Below are 26506 nucleotides of genomic sequence, written 5' to 3'. Positions count from 1 at the left end.
GATCTATGTATACCATGATACTTTTATGAATGAATATTTATGTTCTTACCAGTCTTCTCTAGTCAGAAAAGTTACCGTGAACATATGTTAACATTTTATACTTTGTCCCTAGGTCTCACGCTGTTGCATGTGTCAATCAGTTTATCATCAGTAGGACTCAGGCTCTGATGTTGCACATTGATTCTTTTATTGAGGTAAGCTTTGCTCTCCCCACTTTGTTTTTGGAAATATTAAATACTGTCAGTATTATTTCTGATAGCATTAAAATTGGATACAGTATAGATTCTTTTTTGTAGCTGAAAATAAAAGCTTATTTTTTTCTACTGGTATCATGATACAAACATCAATTTTGGTGCTTTGTATTATCTGATTACTATTTAAATATCTATTGGTATACTGTTCAAGTTTCATGTGAAAATTAAATCACTCAGCTTGCATACAGTATTTGAAACATGGAGAATTGATGAGGTTGGGTAAAGTTACTCAGTAAGGAATTGGAAGTTACAGACTAAAGAGACAACGCAGTCATGTACCACATAATTATGTTTTGATCAAGAGCAAACTGTGTATATGACAGTGGCCCCCTATAGCCTTGGTATATAGTAGGCTGTGCCATTTAATTTAGGTTTGTGCGCGTATATCCTATCCACACCCTGACAAAATCCCCCTAATGGTGATGTCTCAGAACACATCTAAGCAATGCATGACTGTATTTCTATGTTTCTGTGGTTTTATGTTATAAAATTAGAGGTGTTAGGGAAAAATTTAACTTAATCTCAGTGTACAAGCAGAAAGACATGAAGAGCAGCACATTCTGGCCATAAACCATACATAAGCAGTACAATTCCTTTTCAAAACCTTTGGTGTTTGAAAACAGCAGTAGAAAGGACTGATTATTATAGCTTGTTAATAACTTCTACTTTTTTATTGATCAGGTGAAAATTAGTTCATTGCTTTTCAACTGATAACTGCAGTTGAGAAATTTTAAGAATACGTTGAGGAAGGGTACCGTATTATTTTTGTTAGCACTTAGAAATTAACCAACCCCATTCTGAGCATCTAAGAAGGATCCTGCAGACAGAAGTTCAAATGAGTTGTTTTACTGAGTCCCTACTATGAATCGGACTGTGTGCTTGACGCTAGGGATATGTAAATATTCTGCCATACAAGATGTTTTCAGTCTTGTTGGGATTCAAGGTGGCAGAGTGTAGTGTCTGCTAATAGAGGTCTGGGATAAGACTGACTGGGTTCAAATGCCACATCTTAGTTTAGTGGCTGTGTAACTGTGGGCACTTAACTGATGCTTTCTGTTTTGTCATTTGTAAATGAGCTAATAACTGGCCTACCCTGTTGGATTATAAAGCTAGTTGCTATAAATAAATTGGAAAATGGCCTGTCATGGAATAAACACTTCATGTTGGTCGTTTTAGAAGTAATAGTAGTCTCAGGCCAGCGCTGCGGCTCACTAGGCTAATCCTCCGCCTTGTAGCACCGGCACATCGGGTTCTAGTCCCAGTCGGGGTGCTGGATTCTGTCCCGGTTGCCTCTCTTCCAGGCCAGCTCTCTGCTATGGCCCGGGAAGGCAGTGGAGGATGGCCCAAGTGCTTGGGCCCTGCACCCCATGGGAGACCAGGAGAAGCACCTGGTTCCTGCCTTCAGATCAGCGCAGTGCGCCGGCCGCAGCGCACTGGCCGCGGCGGCCATTGGAGGGTGAACCAACGGCAAAGGAAGACCTTTCTCTCTGTCTCTCTCTCACTGTCCACTCTGCCTGTCAAAAATAAAAAAGTTAAAAAAAAATTTAAAAAAAAAGTAACAATAGTCTCTGTTGTACTATACAGTAGGATATTTGGTTGGTATTCTTTCACAGCTCAATAAAAAGAATGATAGACACACCAACATCTTACAAGGAAATGAAATTCAGAAATTCTCTAAATAAGAATTCCACAAGACTATACTCACCAAGTAGCATTTTTTTGCTGTTTATTATTTCTATAAAATTGAGCCAGCTCTCCATCCCACAGGGCAGTAAACCTCTGGAAGAAATGTCTGACACATACTAGGTCTTCAGTGATAATTTATTGGATAAATAAGTGGATTAATTATTTTCTTCAATTACCAGTGATCCTTTGTGACTTACATCTGCTAAGTCTGACAGAACACTGATGAAAAGTATATTGGTTATTAATGCATGTCTATTACTTACACATTGGGGAAGCTGAGTGTTCATTCAAATTACAGTAGTAACAGTGAAAAGTGCAGGGTGATGGCACTGGACACTCCTCCCAACCAGTTGCTGTTCTCCACAGTAAATTAAGGAAATTTTTGAATAGAATATAATGTAAGATACATATCTAATATATCAGTATTGCTTGCTGTGGAAAGTTTTATTTTTTGCCACATGAAATACCTGGTTACCTACAGAGTTTTGAGATTGATGTAGAAGCAAGACTTGGGGAAACCAAAGTTTCTTTAATGCTACAACAATACTTCATAGGCTATTACATTTAATCATTGAACCTCTTCTTTGTCTTTCTTGTAATAAGATTTCAGGTTCCATTTTAGAGACATTTCTGTGGTTTCCTGAAAAAAGGCAATGGGACACATTGGATTTAACTTAATTTTTTTAATGAGCTTTTTACTGATTTTAAATGCACACATGCATGTGTGTTTGTCTAAGTAAAGTAGAACTTCATGAGTGAGGTAAGGAAGGCTTTGTTGTTTGTTTCTTCTCTCAACCTTGCTTGTAACCTCTACAAGAGCCTGCTTGTTCTTGTAGTGAAAGCTTTTTGGTAGACTGCAGTGAGTGTAGACTTGAAAGCCAAATTCAGATCTCCCACTGGCTAGGGGTTGACCTAACTTCTACTAACTTTGATGTCAGTACCTGACAGAAAATTCTTTTTTCAATAGTTGACTTGGTGAGCAGCAGCAATTTAGGGTTAGTTTGTAAAAATGGTGTTAATTTCCCAGTTGTGGATGCTTTTACAGAACTTGAACCTGCCATCACCACCTTCAGAATAGTGTCTTACAGTGATTTTGAGAGGTAGATCAAATTGTGTTGTAATGATTATCTCTGCTTCCAGGTGAGCTGGATAAATGCCTACTGTGTCCAAATGACATGGTTTCATTTTTAAAAACTAAAATTGCCTTAAAACACAACTAATATTCTGTCAGAAAGAATGGCTTTTCATCTTTAATCAAAATTATAATCTTTGGCAGTTACTCCGTATTTCTGTTGTTTTATTTATAATCAAATACTGTAGGCCAATTCAGTCATTTTTATATCTTAGAGTTTCTTTCATTGTTACCAGGTTACAGATTGCACATTATTGTGTATACATGTTTCTAATATTGGAATTTTAAAACTAGAAAGCAATATGTTTCTTGTACAATAGAATCTCTTTGCATTGGCTGGTGATGAAGAACCGGAGGTACGGAAAAATGTGTGCCGGGCACTTGTGATGTTGCTGGAAGTTCGAATGGATCGCCTGCTTCCTCACATGCATAATATAGTTGAGGTAAAACAAGAAATTAAAATCTCTTTTTCATTCCTAAAGTTGTACTTACAAAATTTGTATTCCTTAAAAAATAAATTTGTAAAAAATTTTTTAAAAAATTAACAAAGAAAAAAGAGCTCTTTTCCCATATTTTCCCCTGAGAAAATTTTGGGCACAAAATGTGTAGTGTGAAATCACTGCTTTCTAGTTTATGTAATGTATTATTGTGAGGAAGGGATTGTATAAATGATTATGATTTCTTAAAATGAGAAATTGTCTTTAGTGGTGATTTTTCTCTCATGACATTTAAGATATTATGAGAAAGTTATTTAAAAGAGGAGGAAGCTTTTGATCTGAATTACTAGGAAATGCGTAGATCATTTATGTTTACTTCAATATAAATTTGTTTACTTAAATATATTTAAGGTTAGAGTAAACGGTTAAAAAACTTTAGGAGTTTAAAGTGGCAGGTTACTATGTTATTGGCATCTAGATTTAGAACAAAATTATTATCTAGACTGCTTTCAGTCCCTTAATGGATGGAGGTCTGAGGTCTACTAGAAGGTATCTAGGATCCGTGATGCATAGTAACTCCTATTCTAAAGCATTAGGAAAGGTAGTTGTGGAGAAGAGTATGTATTAGCCCAAGATAGAGATAAGTGATATTTTTGCTGATGAGCCTTTTCTCTCAAAAGAGACAGGAAGGATTGGTTGAAAGGTTGTTGAGAGAGTTTGCAGTTAACCAGAAAGTTAAATTCTCTCAGTTAGTTGCCAAGGCAGACCTAGAGAGCCTAATTTACAGTGCCACAGTTCTTTTTCAGAGGTTCTCCAGTAGCATAGGGCTAAGACCTAACATGGTACGTGATGAAGGCTGGCCTGTGACATCTGTTGTGTTGTTCTATTTTGTCACATGAGACATGCCAATCTAGAAGAGGTTATAGTTAAGGGAATTCATCAGTTTCCCATATTTCGCCTGATGTACATTGGGAAATCAGAATGATGGTAGCTTGATATAGTCAGAAGACATGGTAAACCTGTTTTGTTGAAAGGTTAATACATTTCAAAAACCTCAGTGGCTTCTTAAAGTACAACTACTCAGAAACAGATAAATAATACATGTGCTGAACACTTTTAATTGGGCAGCATTCTAGAGCAGTAGTTCTTAAATTTAGCTACATTTTAGAATCAGCTTGGATTTTTTTTTTAAACAGAAGTGTAAGTTGAAAACCACAATAAAGTGGGAGACCATAACAAAGGCCTGATACAGGGTTGAAATTACGGTAATTGTATGGTTTTAAACTGCTTAACATTAAGGACTTTTTGTTCACAGTACATGCTGCAGAGGACCCAAGATCAAGATGAAAACGTGGCTTTAGAAGCCTGTGAATTTTGGCTTACTTTGGCTGAGCAGCCAATTTGCAAAGATGTGCTTGTGAGGCATCTCCCAAAGTAAGTGTTCCGTCTTGTAAATGCTGCCTGCTTAATTTCTTAACAGTGAATCCTTATTTTCATATTTTCAAAAAATTAATTCTTCTGTAATCAGGGAGTTAACTTCTAAATAAGCCAGACTTAATCTTACTATTGGTATAAGAAAAGGAATTTTTTTAAAGAAACAATTATCACTTTTTATATTATATGAGGGTAGTTTTTTCTAAATAATAATTTTGGATTTAACAATGAATTCTAGTGGTTTTTTTTTTGACAATATAAAAAATGTAGTTAGGTCTGAAGTTACTTGTTAAATTAATGCTCATTTTTGGAAAAAAATTTCCTCATGGGGAAAATTAATTGCAGAATTTTATTTTATTTATTTATTTATTTTTTTGACAGGCAGAGTGGACAGTGAGAGAGAGAGACAGAGAGAAAGGTCTTCCTTTGCCGTTGGTTCACCCTCCAATGGCCGCCGCGGCCAGTGCGCTGTGGCTGGCACACCGCGCTGATCCGATGGCAGGAGCCAGGTGCTTCCCCTGGTCTCCCATGGGGTGCAGGGCCCAAGTACTTGGGCCATCCTCCACTGCACTCCCGGGCCACAGCAGAGAGCTGGCCTGGAAGAGAGGCAGCCGGGACAGAATCCAGCGCCCCGACGGGGACTAGAACCCGGTGTGCCGGCGCTGCAAGGCGGAGGATTAGCCTAGTGAGCTGCAGCGCCGGCCCCAGAAATTTTTTTAATCACTTAAATTGTCACCACTCTTTGGTAATCACTGCTAGTATTTTTGTTGTGTTAACTTTGTTTTTCCTGTATAAGTACTATATTTCACATACCCACCATGTATTCAGGGCATGTGGGAAAAAAATTGATTTCATAAACTAGAGCTATCGTGTGGATTATCCATTTAAGGCAACCCAGTGCCTACTGCATATTTAAGTATTCAGTAAAATTCATTGTTAATACTTTAATGTTGCATGAAACCATGAAGCTTCAGGAGAAAGCTTCATAACAGAAATAATGACTTGCCTTGCATGATTGGACTTGGTCAGTCATACCTGACTGCTCCATGGTCCCAGTTAACTCCCGTGACTAACTTTGCAGTCTCATGTTCTTACTTGCTGAATTTTACCAGGCCCTTATTCTGGCAAACCTTAGAACCCATAGGCCAAGGCCCTTGACCCCTTTGTGTTCTCCTAATCTCAGATTTTTCCTTTTATTCTTTCTCTCACAAATGTGATGACCAACAGATAAACCGTACTGACCAACTACCCTGGGTCTGTCTCCCCTGCTCAGGATTAATTGAACTATTTTCCTTCTTTTCTTCTTTAACCAGGCTGTTGAATATTATTGGGGAAAGTTACACTGCCAGGCCATTGCTGGCTGTAGAAATCTGTGGTCTTCCCCGACAGGTGGGCCCTTCACTCTATCCGCCAGTCTTTGTTCCAGCTTAACTCTCTTCTTCTGGTTACCTTTTTCGGTCCTCTGAAGTTCTCGTTCACTTTTAGCACTTCTGCCATATAGAGAAAGCAGGTGACGCTTCATCTTGCCCCAAAACTTAGATGTATTTTCATATGCATTGTATTCTTCCTAACTAGTCTTTGTACTTATGGTCTGGATAGCATAATTTTTTTTCTTATCCCTAGAGACTTAGTTGTATATTCTCTGAGCTTTTCCCTGTGGCCTTTCTTTCCCTAACTTTTTAATTCAGTTTCTTCTGTCTTAAAATTCAGAAAGGAGATGAGGCCTACTGTCTTCACAAATTTTAAATCAGTTCTTGTTAAATCTGTAGTATCTTACTAAAATTGTTGACAAAGATCTTCAGTGATTTAACTATTAGGAGTCCAGAGAGATGTGGTTCTGTATACTGTAAGTTTTACCTTGTTGGGGCCGGTGATGTCGCGTAATAGGCTAAGCCTCTGCCTGCCGTGCCGGCATCCCATATAGGTGCCAGTTTTAGTCCCAGATGCTCCTCTTCTGACCCAACTCTGCTATGGCCTGGGAAAAAGCAGAAGGTGGCCTAAGAGCTTGGGCCCCTGTATTCCCATGAAAGACCCAGAAGAAGCTCCTGGCTCCACTCTGACCCAGCCCTAGCCATTGCAGCCGTTTGGAGAGTAAACCAGCAGATCAAAGACTCATCTCTCTCTGTCTGCTTCTCCCTCTCTGTAATCCACCTTTCAAATAAGTAAATAAATCTTTTTAAAAATAAATTTTTTTTAAATCTTACCTTGTTTGTGTTATAAAGGGACTTGAAAAAAGTCCATGGAAAATGGAAGTAAAAGTTGAATTTTGGGTCAGGCATTATGGCACAGTGGGTTAAAACACCATTTGAGATCCTCACATCCCATATCAGAGTACCTGATTCAGTTCTCAATTACTGTGCTTCCGATCCAGCTTCCTACTAAAGCATTCTGGGAGGCAGCAGATGGTGGCTTAAGTGCTTGGCCTTTGCCACATGCATGGAAGCCCCAGATTGAGTTCCAGGCCAAGCCCCCAAATTTGGCCTGATCAGCCCTAGCTGTTGTGGGCGTCTGGGGAGTGAACGAGCAGATGGAACAGCTCTAGCTCTCTCTGTCACTCTGCCTTTCAAGTAGATGAAAATGAGTAAACTGTTTAAAAACAGTTTGGTGCAAAAAATGTTGAACTCCCTGCATATTAGGGGTTTTCACAATATTAATGTTAAAATGTGTAGTATGAAACAATGCCTGGCTTTGAAAACTTCATTGCACCAAAGTAAACTTTCAGTTACATTTTCCCACAAACTTTCTTAATTCTGTAAGTACAGTGCTTACTTACTGTTTGTTACTCTTGCATTTGGATTTTAGAAGGACTTAGAGCATGAATGTTTCACTGGCCCACATTTCTTGAACCTAACTAGGGGATTTGAAATCCCATTGCTTCCTTTTGTCTATTAGAATTCTTTCAGCTATTGAGGGAAGATATATATCACTGAGTATGCCCAAAAAAACAGTGTTGCCAGCAGTTGTCTCATTGGTTTTATTAGCATGCATAAGATTGGGTTGAGAAGCATAGATCTTTATCTCATGAATTGATTTCTTTATAGGTTGATACCTGTGTTAGTGAATGGCATGAAGTACTCAGATATAGATATTATCCTTCTTAAGGTAAGGAAATTTTCCTGACCAAAAGGGAAAATGATTTTCATATTAATAAGCCCTTGAAAGGCCAACAGAACATTTAGAAAAGGCTTTATCTAGGGACAGATGTTTGGCAGTGTGCTTAAGATGCCATCATCCCATATCAAGAGTACCTGGGTTCAAGTCTCATTTGCACTCCCAGTGCCAGCTTCCTGATAGTCTGTACGCTGGGAGGCAGCAGATGATGGGTCAGATAAAAAGTTGGTCCCTGCCTAAGTGGAGGCATACATAGGAGATACAAATTGAGTTCTTGATTCTTGACTCCTGGCCTTGACCCGGCCCACCCGACCCAGCCCAGCCCAGGCCTTTGTAGATCTCTGGGGATTGAGCCATTAAATGTGAAATACTCTCTTTCTTCTCTGCCTCTCAAGCAAATTATTACAGTCTTTTTATAAGTAGGCTTCCTACTATATATACTAGACTACAGAGGTTCAAACATGGAAGCAAACATACTGAATTTGGGTGGTAATAGGTTCTAACTTAATTAGTAGGTTTATCATTTATTTCCCTTTAATTTCAGCGAAAGTACTGCATCTTAAATGTGCTGATCTGAATTTGATTTCATATACCCTTAGATTGCATGAGCCAGTGTGGGGCATTGTGGGGTAGTGGCTCCTTATGACCTAACAAGTGTTACTTGTTTCTTCCCTCTGTGAGAACTGTTCTCTGCAGAGGAGCTGATTCTTAATCAGGAAATATACTTGAGAATCTAGTACCCAGCTCTGCCTCGATATTCTGGTTCTTTGACTCCTTTATATATTATTAGCTAATAAAAATTTCTATTCAAAAAACCAGGGTGATGTTGAAGAAGATGAAACAATTCCTGATAGTGAACAGGATATAAGGCCACGTTTTCATCGATCCAGGACAGTGGCTCAGCAGCATGATGAAGATGGGATTGAAGAGGAAGATGATGATGATGATGAAATTGATGATGATGATACCATTTCTGACTGGAATCTAAGTAAGTCAAGAGAGGAAAAGTAAAGATTTATTAGTTTCTTTGAAAGAGCTCCAAAGGGAAAGACAGAAACCTTCTGTGTGCTGGTTCACTCCCCCAGATGGCTGCAACGGCCAGGGCTGGCCCAGGTGGAAGCCAGGAGTCAGGAGCTTCTTTGAGGTCTCCCACTTGGATAGCAGGGCCCCAAGGACGTGGACCATCATGTGGTGCTTTCCCCAGGCCATTTGCAGGGATCTGGATTGGAAGTGGAACAGCCAGTACATGAACTGGTGCCCATATGGGATTGTCAGCATTGCAGGCAGCAGCTTATCCGCCATGCCACAGTGCCAGCCCCAGCTTCTTGACTTTTGATAGAAGTGAAACCATAAAATATGTAATCATTTGTGACTGGTTGCTTTCATGCAGCATGTCGTTTGCAAAGTTCATCGATGTTGTATGTATCCATATGTGTATTTCATTCCTTTTTGTTATGAAATAATATTGCATTGTATTAGCATACCATATACTATTTGTAAATATACTCATTCCTCAGTTGATGGATATTGGTGGTGTTTCTTCTTTTGGCCATTGTGAGTAATGATGCTGTGAACATTCATGTACAAGTTTTAGTGTGGCCATCTGGTTTTGTTTTTGTTTTGTTTTGTTAAGATTTATTTATCTATTTGAAAGAGTTACAAAGATCGATCTTCCATCCGTTGGTTCACTCCCCAAATGGCCGCAACGGCCAGAGCTGGGTTAGTCCAAAGCCAGGAGCTTCCTCGAGGTCTCCCATGCAGGTACAGGGGCCCAAGGACTTGGAACACTGGAAGCCGTGAGCTGAGTGAAACAGTATTTGTCTTAATTTTTCATAAAGACAGTGTCTATTATGGTAGTCATGTACAAAATAGAATTGTCTTCATAATTAATCTGCTAAGTCTTTATCCTAAGAAAATAGATTTAATAGAATTTTTAAGTGGTAAGACTGCCTCCTATTTAAATGAATTCTTTGAAAGTGTAAAAAGGTATGAATAAAGTATTATATATACAAAGTACATCTCATTTAAAAATATATGTAATGAAATTATAGAAGTTAATGGTGTGTTTTTTAATTAAATATTTCCTTAGGAAAATGTTCTGCTGCTGCCCTGGATGTTCTCGCAAATGTGTATCGCGATGAGCTACTGCCACATATTTTGCCCCTTTTGAAAGAATTACTTTTTCATCATGAATGGGTTGTTAAAGAATCAGGCATCTTGGTTTTAGGAGCAATTGCTGAAGGTAAGTCCAGGTTGTTTTGTGCTGATAAGACGAGGCTTCTTTAGGGAGTTGCTGTTACTTTATAAGCAAAGATTGTTGGCTCTGAAACTCATATACAACTGTGCTGTCTAGTTGTGCTGGTGTTAGGTAGACAAGTCCCTGATCTGCACGTACCTTAAAGGGGGATGATGAATCCCAAACCATCAGGATAAATTTCTACTTTGAACCAGTTAACTGTAACTAACTGTTACAGTTAGTTAACTGTACTAAATAGTCATAGGCTTACTTTTAACCCACGTGGATACTTTGCATATGTTTTCGTTAAAACTGAGGAACAGAATAAGAGGGTTCTGATGTCTGAAGTGTCTCCATTGCTGGAAAATAAGCTTTGTTTTCTCAGTAAGTATAGGAACCACGAGTAAGAAAAGAGTCGTCGTCCTTTGTGAAGGTTATGATTGATTCTGTCCTGGCTATAAACGTCTATCAGTAAGAAGTTGAGACATGTTACAGGCATTTCTGAAAGCTGTGATTTGTATAACAGAGGGGAAATGATGTCCTGCTCCTGCTGTGAGACCCCTAGGAGTACTTAAGCTCTAATTTCAGTCGTTTTATAATTTTGGTACACATTATTATAGCATATTTGTAGTAGTGGGAATATATGGAAATTTTTCATGGATATATGCATTACTTTTAGGATTCAACTGCAGTAATTTTGTTTGAACCAAATTTCAGCACTTTATGAGATATTTCTGTTATTTTGTTTTCTCCAGGCTGTATGCAAGGCATGATTCCGTACCTTCCTGAGCTCATTCCTCACCTTATTCAGTGCCTCTCTGATAAAAAGGCTCTTGTGCGTTCTATAACGTGCTGGACTCTTAGCCGCTATGCACACTGGGTAGTCAGCCAGCCACCAGACACGTACCTGAAGCCATTAATGACAGAATTGCTAAAGCGTATTCTGGATAGCAACAAGAGAGTACAAGAAGCTGCCTGCAGGTGGGACAGTCCATAAAATAAGATTCATTGTGATGTGATTAATTCAGTGAGAGAGCAATTTTGAACCCTGTAGAAAACCATGAATGGAATATTTAATGATTAAATATTTTCTGACTATGTAACAAAATTTAGTTTTCCTTGCTTTTTCTTCTTGGTGAAAAAAAGTAAGATTGTCAGAAATGTTTTTGTTGTTGTTTTGTTTTAGGGGTAGTGGTTTTGAGCGACAAAGACTTATCATCTACCAGCTCACTCCCTAAATACTCTCAATGGATGGGTCTCAACACAGTCTAAGTTGGGAGCCCAAGACCCATTCCAGGTCTCCCACATAAGTGACAGGAGCCCAGCTACTTGAGCCATCACTGCTGCCTCACAGGGTCTACTTCATCAGGAAGGTGGATTCAGGGACCAGAGTTGGTAGGATGTAGGCATCTTACCTGCCCCAGTTTTGTAAATCTAAATGAGACTCTAAGTAGACATTAGTCTCTGCATTTCTTTCCCAGCTCAGTGAGTATAACTATAGTGTTATCTTTTACTTTAATTCCATCAGAGGTCTGAAATGGTGATCACAGGGCTCCTACTCTTGAAGGAATAATAAAGTTTGAGCAGATTCATATCCATCAATATTTTTATGCATCTGTTCCAGAACTTGTTCTTTTTAATGCTGTTTTGTTAGGCTTTCCTTACTATGGATATTCTAGTTTTCTTGGAACAAACATTTAAGATTCACAAAGTCTTTCCATGCATGTTTACTTTTTTGAGTAAAATTCCTTTTACCGTTGACATTTTTTAATAGGGAGAGACAACTGTTGAAAAAAGGAAAGTAAAATTGAGTTGAACCTTACAAGGTCTGAAGCAGCAATATTTGGAAGGAGTTAGTTCTGATTCTTAATGAGATGAAAGAAAGTTGAACAAATGGACTGTGGTGATTAATAGCACTACGTTTTTTTTTTTTTTTAAGTTGGAGGATACAGACTATTTGGGTTCCTGTGATTTATTCATCCATACACCTTTTTAGCTGTTAACTGTTAAATGTATAAATAAATGCCTGGCGTACAGTCCCAGCAGTCTTGAAACTTACGTGCTAGTTATGTGGTTATAACTCATGGCAAGTTCTAAGAAGAAAATGGGTAAATAGTTCACAGTGCTAATGAATAGGATTTTCATTAGTAAATGCCTTAAACCTATCATTTTAAGAAATTTCTAGAGTAGGAAAAACACAAGAGATTTTAAGAACCAGGTGTGTCTTGTGGGCAAGAAAAATTGGGGTCTCAAATTTATTTTTTATTTTTATTTTTTTTGACAGGCAGAGTGGACAGTGAGAGAGAGAGACAGAGAGAGAGAAAGGTCTTCCTTTGCCGTTGGTTCACCCTCCAATGGCCGCCGCATCCGGCGTGCTGTGGCCGGCGCATCGCGCTGATCAGATGGCAGGAGCCAGGTACTTCTCCTGGTCTCCCATGGGGTGCAGGGCCCAAGCACTTGGGCCATCCTCCACTGCCTTCCTGGGCCACAGCAGAGAGCTGGCCTGGAAGAGGGGCAACCGGGACCAAATCCGGTGCCCCGACCGGGACTAGAACCCGGTGTGCCAGTGCCGCAAGGCGGAGGATTAGCCTATTGAGCCGCGGCGCCGGCCTCAAATTTAATTTAAGTACTTAGACTGAGACTGAACTTTTTTCCTTTCTTACATATTTGTCCTCATAGTTGAAATGGCACATACCGTAAATTTATAGTAATGTTTGCATTGCTAGGCATCAGTGCATTATGTGTATCTTAGACTTGACAAGCTGCAGTACTGCTGTGTTCTTCCACATTTCAAACACTGAGCATTAGAATGATTGTCATTTTGTTACCCTTGGTATGCACCTGAAGGGTAAAGTATAGAGCTTAAATTTTTTTTTTTTTTTTTTTTTTTTTTTTTTTTTTTTTTTTTTTTTTTGGACAGAGTGGACCGTAAGAGAGACAGAGAAAAAGGTCTTCCTCTACCGTTGGTTCACCCTCCAATAGCCACTGTGGCCGGCGCACTGTGCTGATCCAAAGCCAGGAACCAGGTGCTTCTCCTGGTCTCCCATGGGGTGCAGGGCCCAAGCACTTGGGCCATCCTCCACTGCACTCCCTGGCCACAGCAGAGAGCTGGCCTGGAAGAGGGGCAACCGGGACAGAATCCGGCTCCCCGACCGGGACTAGAACCTGGTGTGCTGGCACTGCAGGTGGAGGATTAGCCTATTGAGCCATGGCACCGACCAGAGCTTAAATTTTAATCTAGACTTTGTTCATCTAGAATGGTTGCCAGAATGTAAGCTTCCTGAAAATGAGGGTATTGTTTTGTTCATTTTGTCCTAGCACTCAGTGTCTAAACATCAGATACACTTGTTGAAAAAGGATTAACAACATTTATAGTTCTAGAATTTACCATTGTAGCTATGCAGATGCCAGTGGGTGATAACCTCTTAGAAAGGAAGAAGTGATAAGAAATGAGAAAAAATAATAAAAATCAGCATTTATGTGATGAGGCAAGGAGACAGGTATGTAAAGTTTAGTTTCAATGGATATTCTATAAATGAGATTTAGTTTCCTGTTGTGAACCACTATTGCTTTTATATAACATGTTTATTAATCTTTTTTTTTTTTTTTTTTTTTTTTTTACAGTGCCTTTGCTACCCTGGAAGAGGAGGCTTGTACCGAACTTGTTCCTTACCTTGCTTACATACTTGATACTCTGGTCTTCGCATTTAGTAAATACCAGCATAAGAACCTGCTCATTCTTTATGATGCCATAGGAACTTTAGCAGATTCGGTAGGACATCATTTAAACAAACCAGTAAGTATCAGTTGATCAATTATCATGGAAAAGCGATGGAGTATGGTTATAATCAATGTTAAGAAATAAGCATTTTTGGAGATAGGAAAGGCAACACGTATATCCCCCTCTCAAGTAGGATTTCAAAGATAACTGCATACTTGTGAAAACTACAGCAACATCTCATGAATGCACCAATGCTTATTCCTCTCTGTCCTTTTTGATTTTTTTTGGTTTGGTTTGGTTTGGTTTTTTGTTGTTGGTTTGTTTGGGAGATAGAATGCAAAGCCAGGACCTGGGAACTTGATCCAGATGACAGATACCGAACTCCCAGAGTGTGCATTAGCAAGAAGTTGGAATAGAAAATGAACCTGGAGGCCGGCGCCGCGGCTCACTGGGCTAATCCTCCGCCTTGCAGCGCCGGCACACCGGGTTCTAGTCCCAGTCGGGGTGCCGGATTCTGTCCCAGTTGCCCCTCTTCCAGGCCAGCTCTCTGCTATGGCCTGGGAAGGCAGTGGAGGATGGCCCAAGTGCTTGGGCCCTGCACCCCATGGGAGACCAGGGGAAGCACCAGGCTCCTGGCTTCGGATCAGCGCGATGTGCTGGTCGCAGCGCGCCGGCCGCAGCAGCCATTGGAAGGTGAACCAACAGCAAAAAGGAAGACCTTTCTCTCTCTCTCTCACTATCCACTCTGCCTGTCAAAAAAAAAAAAAAAAAAAAAAATGAAGCTGGAGCTCAGTCACAGGAACTTCAGTATAGGATGTGGGCCTCCCAGTCTGCATCTTCACCAGGCCAGATATCTGCCCTGCGCCAGTACTTTATGAAAGAAAAAGGATAGTAATGCTTTTAGATGATGAATTTTCAACTTTTAAATTTAAAGGGTTTTGGGTCTCTCACTTCATAAACCTTGTAGCTTTAGAGTACCACATCTAAACATTTTTTTCTCCAGGCCATACAGATATGGGGAGCACACTATTTAAAGGAATAGAAAATGGAATAATAGATTAAAACTGTTGAATAATGGTCAGAAGTACCTTGTCTCTAGGAGTGTATATAGTTCTCAATACTCTGCTGAAGAATAGAAGATTTAATATGTGATTGCATTATGATTCGGTTACACCAAAAATCTGGGATGGCACAGTTGCTGTATTGATTTCTTTAGTGCTTGTAGTTTTGGTTGGTCTTTGGGGGGTGGGTTTTGTTTTCTGAATATCTTTAGAGTCTGTTCCCTTTGTTTACATGATTTTTGTGGTTATTTGGTTCTGTGAGTTATTCTTCAGTTTAAATAAAGACACTTAAATGATTGTGAATCTTTTTCTACAGAAGACTCTAAATTTTTTCCTGACAATTTATAATACACTGTAATAGCAACAGCCATATTACATTTTACCTTAGGACTAAGATTCTGTCACTGGAGAGTAAAATATATATGGTTCTTCTTTGTCATTTAACAAGTGATACATTTTGATGTGACAGTGCACTTACTTATATATGTTTTGTTTCAAAAAGGATATTACTTAAAAATAGAACAATGTTTTGTAATTAAAGATAGGCAAAAGGAAGAACTTTAAAAAGGACTATGTAAAGCAAAGGATGAACCTTAGAATCCCTTCTGTAATTTTATAGGGTTGCTCTAAGTGGATTTTAATTTTCATAGACTCGAAGTAGACATGTTTATGATAGTGGAGCTTTATATGTTTTTTATCCTTGTAAATAGGAATACATTCAGATGTTAATGCCTCCTCTGATCCAGAAATGGAACATGTTAAAGGATGAAGATAAAGATCTCTTCCCTTTACTTGAGGTATGCTGGGCTGGTAATATTTAAGTTAATCTAACACTGTAGTTCCTCAAAAATAGATATTATAATTCAGGATAGGTGTATACTCTAATAGGTAATATTAATACATTGACATTCAAACCCATTTCTTTTGAAATGCTGAATATGTATGTAACGTTGTAACTTTGATTTCTATACTAAGAAAAACTTAGATAAGAAAAGCAAATGGGCCGGCGCCGCGGCTCACTAGGCTAATCCTCCGCCTAGCGGCGCCGGCACACCGGGTTCTAGTCCCGGTCGGGGTGCCGGATTCTGTCCCGGTTGCCCCTCTTCCAGGCCAGCCCTCTGCTGTGGCCCGGGAGTGCAGTGGAGGATGGCCCAGGTGCTTGGGCCCTGCACCCCATGGGAGACCAGGAAAAGCACCTGGCTCCTGGCTCCTGCCATCGGATCAGCGCGGTGCGCCGGCCACATCGCGCTGGCCGCGGCGGCCATTGGAGGGTGAACCAACGGCAAAGGAAGACCTTTCTCTCTGCCTCTCTCTCTCACTGTCCACTCTGCCTGTCAAAAAAAAAAAAAAAGAAAAGAAAAGCAAATGGACATATGCTTTTAATTCAGTTTTTCCACAAACTTTTTGAAGTACCCTTTGTAACATGGTGTGTTATTTGCATAAACAGCTTTACATTTTCTTCTGAGTAAGCCTCTCCTGGTTGTCTGATAGGCTAACAGTGAGTCCCAGCCAAAGGAGAGGTCTCAAAAGTTAAAATTGTTAGTGTAAGTTGAGTACAGTTCCACACACTTGTCTTCATCCTTAGTCTACCCAGAACACTGAGCTTGCGTTATTCTTCCTAGTGTCTGTCTTCGGTTGCCACAGCCCTGCAGTCTGGCTTCCTCCCATACTGTGAACCGGTCTATCAGCGTTGTGTAAACCTAGTGCAGAAGACACTCGCACAAGCCATGGTATTTTGTTTAATGTCTTTTCCTTCTTGACATAAACGTTTTTCTAAAGACAGATATAAATGTGTACAAGCTTCTTTGGTAATTGATTAGAAACAAACTTTCAAAACCATCATGTGTAATTTCAGCTGAACAATGCTCAGCCAGATCAGTACGAGGCTCCGGATAAAGACTTTATGATAGTGGCTCTTGATTTGCTCAGTGGCCTGGCGGAAGGACTTGGAGGCAACATTGAACAGCTGGTAGCACGAAGTAACATCCTGACACTAATGTATCAGTGCATGCAGGTGAGACGTGTAAGATGGAAGCAAGTGCTGTGTCATTTGAACGCTTCTCTGTGCCATGTGGGGGTTAATCTTTTTTTCTTGTTGTAGGATAAAATGCCGGAAGTTCGACAGAGTTCCTTTGCCCTGTTGGGTGACTTGACAAAAGCCTGCTTTCAGCATGTTAAGCCTTGTATAGGTATGACTATTTTCTTCTGCTTCAGATGTGATTTTATTTTATGTAAGTGTGCATTTTCCTGGTTAAGGTTGCTTTGATTGAAGCAGACAGGATATGAGAGACCCTTCTGCCTCGTGTTTCTGCGCATCTCACTATCATTCCCGCAGCTCTTGGAGCATGCCTGTGACAGTGGGCAGGTTTGAGCAGTACAGATGTGGAGTCAAGAACATCGCCACCGGTGAAGCTTGGGTGCTTTTTTTTTTTTTTTTTTTTAAAGATTGATTATTGTTTTATTTGAAAGGCAGAGAGAGAGAGAGAGATTGATTTTCCATCCGCTGGTTCACTCCCTAGATGGCCGCAATGGCCGGAGCTGCGTCGATCCAAAGCCAGGAACCAGGAGTTTCTTCTGGGTCTCCTATGTGGGTGCAGGGGCCCAAGGACTTGGGCCATCTTCCACTGCCTTCCCAGGCCACAGCAAAGAGCTGGATTGGAAGTAGAGCAGCCGGGACTCAAACCAACGCCCATCCGGGATGCCAGCACTTCAGGCAGCAGCTTTACCTGCTATGCCACAGCACTGCCCTATGAATTCTTACATTATGGGAAACTTACAATACAAATATTTATCACTTAATTTCATTTTTGAGCTTAAACTATGTGAAAGGATGTCATTTTTTTTCTTTTTTGCTTCTTACTATAAAGAATTTTTTTAAGATTTATTTATTTATTTGAAAGAGTTACACAGAGAAGGAGAGGCAGAGAGAGAGAGAAGCCTTCCGTCCACTGGTTCACTCCCCAGATGGCCATAACAGCTGGAGCTGCGCCGATCTGAAGCCAGGAGCTTCTTCCGGGTCTCTCATGCGGTTACAGGGGCCCAAGCACTTGGGCCATCTTCAGCTGATTTCCCAGGCCATAGCAGAGAGCTGGATCCGAAGTTGAGCAGCCAGTGCTCAAACCGGCGCCCATATGGGATCTGGCAATGCAGGCAGTGGCTTTACCTGCTACACCACAACGCTGGCCCCTATAAAGAATTTCTTAAATTATACAAAAAAAGGTATAATGAAAAAGGTATAATGTGCCTTCTAGTACCCATCTCTGTATCTGTCAATTATGATTCCTGTATACAACTATTCATCGTCAAACACAAAGACCCCAAGATACTTTGAAGCATGCTCAGACACATCACTTGAACTCTTTAATATTTCAGTATATGTCTCCATATCTCTTCCATTCAGACATTGTTTTTTCTTCCTTTGTAAAGTTTTGTTCTAAAAGGTTTCCCTTTCTAAATTTTACTGGTTTCATCATCTAGAGACTAAGGTTTAGTGAGATTGTTGTTGGGGCAGGGGTTTGGGGGTTTGGGGTTTTGTTGTTAAAACTATGGATGGTGGTATATACTGTCTTAAGCAGTTATGTAACATTAAGTTGTCACTTAATGTTATCATCTATGATAATTACTGTCTAGGATTGTGGTTCTCACTAAGGGGAGTTTTGCCCTCCAGGGAACACTTGCCAGTGGCTAGAGACATTTTGTTTAACACTAAGGAATGCTAATGGCAAAGGCTGTGTCAAATATTTAAAAATGTATGAGACAGTCCTTCCTTTCTGCATTACAATGATCTGGTAACCCAAACTGTTGATTAGTGTTATCAAGATTGAGGGAATGCCGGCACCGTGGCTCAATAGGCTAATCCTCCGCCTGCTGCGCTGGCACACCTGGTTCTAGTCCCCATTAGGGCACCGAATTCTGTCCCGGTTGCCCCTTTTCCAGGCCAGCTCTGCTATGGCACGGGAAGGCAGTGGAGGATGGCCCAAGTGCTTGGGCCCTGCACCCCATGGGAGACCAGGAGAAGCACCTGGCTCCTGCCTTCGGATCAGCGCGATGCGCCGGCCGCAGCGCACCGGACGCAGCGGCCATTGGAGGGTGAACCAACGGCAAAGGAAGACCTTTCTCTCTCTCTCTCTTTCTCACTGTCCACTCTGCCTGTCAAAAAAAAAAAAAGATTGAGGGAAGCTTTGATTTAGACCCATGTCTTAGTTCATTTTCTGCTGTGTAGAAGGCTAAGCCCCCGCCTGCAGTACTGGCATCCCATGTGGGTGCCAGTTCGAGTCCTGGCTGCCCCTCTTCCGACTTAGCTCCCGGCTCTGGGAAAGCAGTGGAGGATGGCCCAGTGCTTGGGCCCCTGCATCCACATGCATGTTTCTGCTTCTGATTTGAATTTTCCTAGTCTGATGATGAAAGATTAGTCTTGTCAAGTCGTTATACCTTTTTTATAATTGATGTGTTTGTTCAGTGCTGAAACTTGTGGTTTCTTGCCTAGATTTCAGCTTCCACCTAGAAAATTCCCTTTAAGATACAATGGATATACTACTATTAAAATATTATTGTTTGTGTGTGTGTGTGTGTTTTGTAGCTGATTTCATGCCAATACTGGGAACCAACCTAAATCCAGAGTTCATTTCAGTTTGCAACAATGCCACATGGGCTATTGGAGAAATCTCGATTCAAATGGGTAAGATTCCCCCCCCCCCCTTGAAAAACAGAACTATTTAGGTGACTTGATCATTTCTGTAAATTTTTTTTTATTTAAATTATTTTAATTTCTGTATATGTATGGCTTAATAAAGGTAGCAAAATATTTTATGTTGCTATTTAACATTAAATTTTTCCTTTTTTTCTCTTCCTGTGGGATGATCTAGGTATAGAGATGCAGCCTTACATTCCTATGGTGTTGCGCCAGCTTGTAGAAATCATTAACAGACCCAACACACCAAAGACGTTGTTAGAGAATACAGGTACCATTCGACTGAACTGTTATGGTGAAGAGAAAATTAGTTGCCTTGTAATTTTAAGATGCCTGGAGAAACCAAAGCAAAGTTAGCTTTTAAAAATAGCTATTTTAGATTCATAGTAATGAAATGCACTGTTTTAGCTACATTCTATAACTGGTTTCGGAAACTTCCAAAATTACTGTTCTCCCCTATTTCAGTGTTTTAACACTCCCTAAAATGGATCCCAGCTAACTATTGAATCATACGAATTTTGTTTGAAATTAATTCAAGAAAGTAACTGGAGATGGGCAATAATGATTTTTTTTAATCTAAAAATGTGGCCAAAAATAGATTGCAGTTCAGTGGCTAATTGGTTAACAGTGGCATTTGTGTTTTGTATTTCATTATAAAATTTCTTGAAATTGGGAAATTAAGCAGTTCTTTGTAGGGTTTTTATTTTGCAGGCTTGTTTCTCTTTTGCATTTATGGGGAGCATGTTGATGTTAAAGAGTACCTTCCATACTATAGAACACATATTGGGGTGACTGGGTCCTTTGCTTTCTGCCCTCCCTGTTGTTGCTAATGATCAGTGATCTAAATTTTGTTTTCATTCAGGTCCATTTCTTTTTTATGTACTAAAATAATGCCCAGTGGTTTATTTGTTGTGGTTGAAAATATTACCAAAATACTGGACAAATATTAAGGTTTTTCCTTAAAAGAAAGTTCATTTTCAAAGGCATTTTAAATTGGTATTTCAAACTATAGAAAATATATTTAAAATCCTAATATTACTAAAATTGATCATGTTTATTGGTATGGAAGGAAATCTTTTAATAATAAAATGATTATATGACTGGCTGTATGGGTACTGTATATTTCACAAAGTGAATTAGATTTTCTTGCTGAAGAGCAAAAAAAAAAATGTATAGGATGGTTGTGGAATCTTGTCAGGTTTTTCTTTAGAATGCAGTACCTATACATGACATTCAGATTTGAAACACTTGCCATTATAAAGTTACTGTTGAACCTAAAGAAAATTTGTATTTATTTTTAAATGTGAATGCATAACTGCAAATAAATGTTGAGTGTAATGTATATTGAAGTTTCTTGTGGGATATCAAGTGCTGAATGTTATAGTTCCTCCTAACAAATTGGCTTTATTATAAGATTGTGTTCCATGTGTGATTATAACCTAAATAAGATGGTTGATAATGCCCGACAAGTTGATGGGTTGAAAATTAAGAAACACACTTGGAATTCAAGAGTGGCTGCATAAAATATTGCTTATTCCTTATCCAAAAGAATGCATTTTTAAATTATTGAAATAAAATCATTGCCAATGGCTAATGTCTTTTCAATTTTAGCAACTTAATTAGCATTCTCTCAGTATTTCATAAAGCCAATTCCTCAACATGTCACTACTTCCCCTTTTTTTCCAATTGGTATATCCTACACTGAACTTTTTCAATGGACCATCATCTGCTTTATCGCATGTTTCATTGGATTGTTCATACTTGCCTGTTTAATGAGAATGTTGCATAGTTTGTGTCTTTTGAACATAGGTTTTCTTTCTCTTGCTTCATATAAATCTGCTGGATTTTAGTATTATCTGTGTAGTTTGCTTCAAGTAATCCTTAAACATTTTTCTTTACCCTGACCCCACCCTTTTTTTATGAAAGGTTAACCTGTAAGTTTTTGAGAGAACACCATTAAAGTACCTCATGGTTTGTTTTCTGTTTGTATTTCTTCCCGTTGTGTATAAGTGTATTTATTTGTGTGTACCTTTGAATTGCAGAATGCAGTTCTGAGTTGCACTTGTTTTAGCTCTTTGTAAGTTTAAGACTTCCTGAATTTTGATAGAGAATATGTTTGCCCACTTCAAAATTCTTAAAAATCAGATATTAGGGTATAGCCATAATGTGTCATCATCTGTTCGGTGCTACTCTTTTTCAGCAAAAGCAGTATTTTTTCCCCTGTGGTCCACATGTCTTGTCATCACAGTGGACTGTCTGGATTTCCTTTATTAGAATTTTGTATATCAAATATGGTTTGAAATTGGTAGATTATTATCATCATCAGGGAATTGTCAGAATGCCATCTGGCAATTGAATCTGTTCAGTTCAGTGGCTACCATAACACTTGATTTTGGTGTCAGGCAACAAATAAAAAAATGTTCACTGGTTTGGGAGCTATTAACCCCAGCCTACACCCCAGAACTATCAAAATTTGGATTAAATTCCCTAGATAAGTTTCAAAGAGTGGACACGACTTAAAAACAAAGATGAAAGGAAGTGAGAAATATGTTTCAACTCTTCTAGCTACAGAAAAATGTGTCTGAGGAGACAAATCAGAAACATAATCACATTTGCTAATGCTTCCTGGAGGGAAAAAACAGATTTTGTTATTAAGAATCTCTATATCCATGCATTTTTAATCACTCACTTTTTATTATTAACAATGATATTTGAAATTTGAGTGAAAAAAAAAAGCAGTTGATCATGGTTTTTGGTGTTCTCTCAATCTTTAGAGTTTTTTTAATTCCTTTCGTTTTTATTTTCCAAAAGTATGCCATATATGTTGCTGCCCCTTATTTTAGGGGGTGGTAATAAACAGCACTGGTGAAATCTTATGTTTATTATCATACACAAATTCTGTTGGTTTCTGTTTCTGAGTTATTTGTTGTTTTTTCTTTATTTTTTCTCCTTCCCCCTCATTTGCTCATGTCTTGGTTGGCGTTTGGTGGTGTATAACCGTGATTGCGTTACCTTAGCAATAACAATTGGTCGTCTTGGTTACGTTTGTCCTCAAGAGGTGGCCCCCATGCTACAGCAGTTTATAAGACCCTGGTGTGTATTATTCAATCTTTTTTTTTTAATTCATTTTTCTTCACTCTTTCTTTCTCTATCACTTTTAGATATATTTTCAGTTGGTTACAAAATCACAATCCTTAATCATTGCCAACCATGTGACTAATCTTGTCCTATCAGGTTTGTGAGGTTCTTCAGTAGCATTGTGATGTATATTTATTTTATGTTGTGGCTAACGACTAATTGATGCATGGGATAAGATTGTCACATGCTTGCTGTGTTAAAAGCTTGATTATACATAAAAAGCATTTAAATATCCACCAGAAAAATAAAGATGCATGCAAATTCTGTAAATTTAGGTTTTTGCATTACATTTATTTTTAGAATTAATTTGAAAACTTGGATTGCATTAAGAAATACATGTTTAAATTTGTTATGTATAAAAATCTTTGCTTGTTAATATAAACGTACACATCTACACCATAAGTTGTATAGTAATAGTTATATTGTGGCAGTGTATCCTATGTTCTGCTTCTTTCGATTGATAATCTTTCAATTCAAATCATTTCTAGTCGTGTTTAATGGAATACAAGTCATAATAATAATTGTTAAAATTTACTACTCTTGGTTCAAGTAAATCAGTAGTCCATTTTACAGATGCACTCTATTATAAAGAAAATATGAATTTCACTCTATAATGAGATTAAATGTATCCAACATACAGGAAGTGTAAGAAGATGAAACTAAGTGTTCTGAAAGCTCTTAATATAACCATTATCTATCTCTGGTGCTTATTCCATTAAATACTGTCCATTAGTATTGTAATTGAACCTGCATTTTTCCTAAATGCTAAACTCGGTTCTATAATTCAATAGGTGCACCTCTCTGAGAAACATAAGAGACAATGAGGAAAAGGATTCAGCATTCCGTGGGATTTGTACCATGATCAGTGTGAATCCCAGTGGCGTAATCCAAGTAAGACAGTTAAAGGATTTGTTTTTAATTTTGTAATGTTTTGAATTTTAAGGGAAGAAGACTTTAATTTCAAAAATATTAAAAGTTTTTTCAAAGGCATTAAAACAAATTCTACATTTAAAATGCCTGTATTTCTTAATGATTTGAAGTTATAGTGCCAGCTCCTACTTCCTAAATCTTTTTTTTGGTCATAAAATAGTGTTAGCAGATTGAGAGTGGTATTATTATATCTTTTCTCAGATTGGGCCGGCCCTTCTCTCATCTGCGTTCAGTCCTCATTTATTTACTTTGTACATGTCTCCCGTTCAGTTTGCTGAGTTTGAGGATACTGTCTTCATGTTACTTAGAATTGAACTTAGAAATAGTGAATAAAATCAAATGCTGAATCAGCCATTGAAATTGCCTCAATTGGGCAACCTTCTTAGGGTTCCTCCTGGATGCTGGGAGCTTTATCTTTCACTTAATAAATATTCAAGAAAGAAAGGAAAGAAAAAAGAAATTACCTTCATTATGATACATTTCAATTATTTGTCAGCAGTGTTGAACATGAGTCTAGTCGAAACCTCTGGACCCACCTGTCAGTTTGCATTGATACAGGCAATAGACATTGAAAACATACAAATTAGTACTGAAGAAAATTGTTTTACTTCACATTCATAGTGCATTAATAATTCAATTAGAACAAGCCAGTATACCTTGAGAGAAAGCCTCTACTCACAAAATAACCTTCTAGCATTGTCTTTTTCTTCTGATGCCTAGGAACTTTGCTTGTCTCAGATGTGTTTTAGAGATACCTGATACTGTATTTTCTTTTTTAAAGATTTATTTATTTAAAAGAGTTATAGAGAGGAGAGACAGAGATGTCTTCCATCTGCTGGTTTACTCCCCAAATGGCCACAATGGCCGGAACTGGGCCAATCCGGAGCCAGGAGCCAGGAGCTTCTTCCAGGTCTCCTACGCAGGTGCAGGGGCCCAAGGATGTGGGCCATCTTCTACTGCTTTCCCAGGCCATAGCAGAGAGCTGGATCAGAAGTGGAGTAGCCGGGACTCAAACCAGTGCTTACATGGGATGCTGGCGCTGCAGGCGGATGCTTAACCTACTACACCATAGCCCTAACCCCCAAGTAAATTGCGTTTTTATCCAGTATATGAAGGAATATATTGATGTTGATATGGTGCTTTTAATCCATTTTTGATGCTACAAACATTTATAGGTAGGACATAGGTTTGCTTTCATTTTGTGTTATAAAATATGATGTGATATAAAATATGTCTTTCTTGTTTGTTCACAGGATTTTATATTTTTTTGTGATGCTGTTGCATCATGGATTAACCCAAAAGATGACCTCAGAGACATGTTCTGTAAGGTAACTAATATGTCTTTATGGTGTCTCATTTTGGGACTGTTAAAATCCTAGTTGAAAGTTTAAATTATTTCTATATTCCATATGAAACTTAGACTCTTCAAGTCGGAATTGATAATCTGGGTAACCTTTATCCTTGGTATAATACTTGTTGGGTCTTTTTAAAGTTAAGTCTGTGATCAGTATAGCTAAGCAGTACAACAAATCTATGTAGGCTCAGTATTTCACTTAGGGGAAATAGCATGTTTTCACAGATGGATGATTGCAATTTGAGGATAGTCTGAAACTGGAACAGAGTAAGTCTAAATGGTCTTCTCAGGGATGAGACTAGATAGTTCTTTGCTTTGTTAAATGCCCTCTTTTGATTAACTCTTGTCAGCACTCAGCTGAAACAGATTTAGAAGTGAAATACAGTTACACATTTGGATTCCCTAATGTCAACATTAGTAAACCAAATTTCAGCAATGAACCTAAAGCTTGTGTATTTTCAGTTTGAAAAACTCAACATAAAAAGTTTTATTTTGGTGAATTCTACACCTTTTTTGCTGGTTTATCATTAGTGTAAGGTCGAAGGCTGCTGAGTTTGTCAAAGCAGAGTTTAAGCATGGGCTGTGAAGAACCTTAGGCATGTCTTGGAATCGTTTAAAAACTAGCAAAATTTGAGAATTACAACCTCAAAACAATGAAACTTTGAAGCAGTAAGATCTGTAGTAATTTATTTCATAAGCTATGCAAATATGAGCTTTTCCCTTTTATTATTGATAAATTAATAGTTTTTTACTCTTTGTAGATCCTTCATGGATTTAAAAATCAAGTTGGGGATGAAAATTGGAGGCGTTTCTCTGACCAGTTTCCTCTTCCCTTAAAAGAGCGTCTTGCAGCTTTTTATGGTGTTTAATTGAATACACTTAAGCTGCAGTCCCAAAATTAGGGGTAAGTTAAAACAAGTTTAAAATTTTCAGAGTGAAGAAAAATTATAGCCTAGAAATGCTGAATATGATTAAAAGCCTTTGTGTTCTGTGGGGGTCTGAATAACATGTAGTCTCAGATCATGCTATGTTGAGTTTTTTAATTACTTACTTGAAGACTCAATTTTTTTTTAAGAATTGCTTTATATTTAAAAGGCAGTTACAAAGAGAGATCCTCAACCCACTGGTTCACTCCCCAAATGGCCCCAATGGCCGTAGCAGGGAGCTGGATTGGAAGTGGAACAGCCAAGTCTTCAGTTGGCACCCACGTGGGATGCCGGCATCACAGGCAGAGGCTTAACCTACCACGCCATAGCACTGGTCCCTTGAATTCTTTTGAAGAGCTAGCAAACAAGGTAAAAATGAAAAAAATGAGTGACTTC

At 38.7% G+C, this 26506-nt stretch overlaps 1 protein-coding gene across 7 annotated transcripts in view; it reads left to right on the top strand.

Annotated features, from left to right (window-relative positions):
• Positions 1-26506, top strand: part of TNPO1 (transportin 1) — a 91575-nt gene that overhangs the window by 56561 nt on the left and 8508 nt on the right. For 4 of the 7 annotated variants that reach the window (XM_051833248.3, XM_051833251.3, XM_051833250.3 and 1 more), the window contains 18 exons: positions 113-194; positions 3393-3515; positions 4825-4943; positions 7985-8045; positions 8874-9042; positions 10144-10296; positions 11046-11271; positions 13915-14086; positions 15783-15869; positions 16695-16802; positions 16928-17086; positions 17174-17261; positions 19652-19750; positions 19938-20033; positions 22780-22855; positions 23692-23791; positions 25084-25158; positions 25946-26088. In XM_051833248.3, coding sequence (XP_051689208.1) covers positions 113-194; positions 3393-3515; positions 4825-4943; positions 7985-8045; positions 8874-9042; positions 10144-10296; positions 11046-11271; positions 13915-14086; positions 15783-15869; positions 16695-16802; positions 16928-17086; positions 17174-17261; positions 19652-19750; positions 19938-20033; positions 22780-22855; positions 23692-23791; positions 25084-25158; positions 25946-26053 — 2101 coding nt within the window. In that variant the 3' untranslated portion in view covers positions 26054-26088. The remainder of the gene's footprint in view (positions 1-112; positions 195-3392; positions 3516-4824; positions 4944-7984; positions 8046-8873; positions 9043-10143; positions 10297-11045; positions 11272-13914; positions 14087-15782; positions 15870-16694; positions 16803-16927; positions 17087-17173; positions 17262-19651; positions 19751-19937; positions 20034-22779; positions 22856-23691; positions 23792-25083; positions 25159-25945; positions 26089-26506) is intronic. The other 3 variants (XR_016220054.1, XR_016220056.1, XR_016220055.1) reach the window with 1 other exon arrangement.

Source organism: Oryctolagus cuniculus, chromosome 14 (genome assembly GCF_051225735.1).
Source record: "Oryctolagus cuniculus isolate XC-2025 breed Fujian yellow rabbit chromosome 14, ASM5122573v1, whole genome shotgun sequence".
Taxonomy (NCBI): Eukaryota; Metazoa; Chordata; class Mammalia; order Lagomorpha; family Leporidae; genus Oryctolagus; species Oryctolagus cuniculus.
This window is presented reverse-complemented; position numbering and strand designations above follow the sequence as displayed.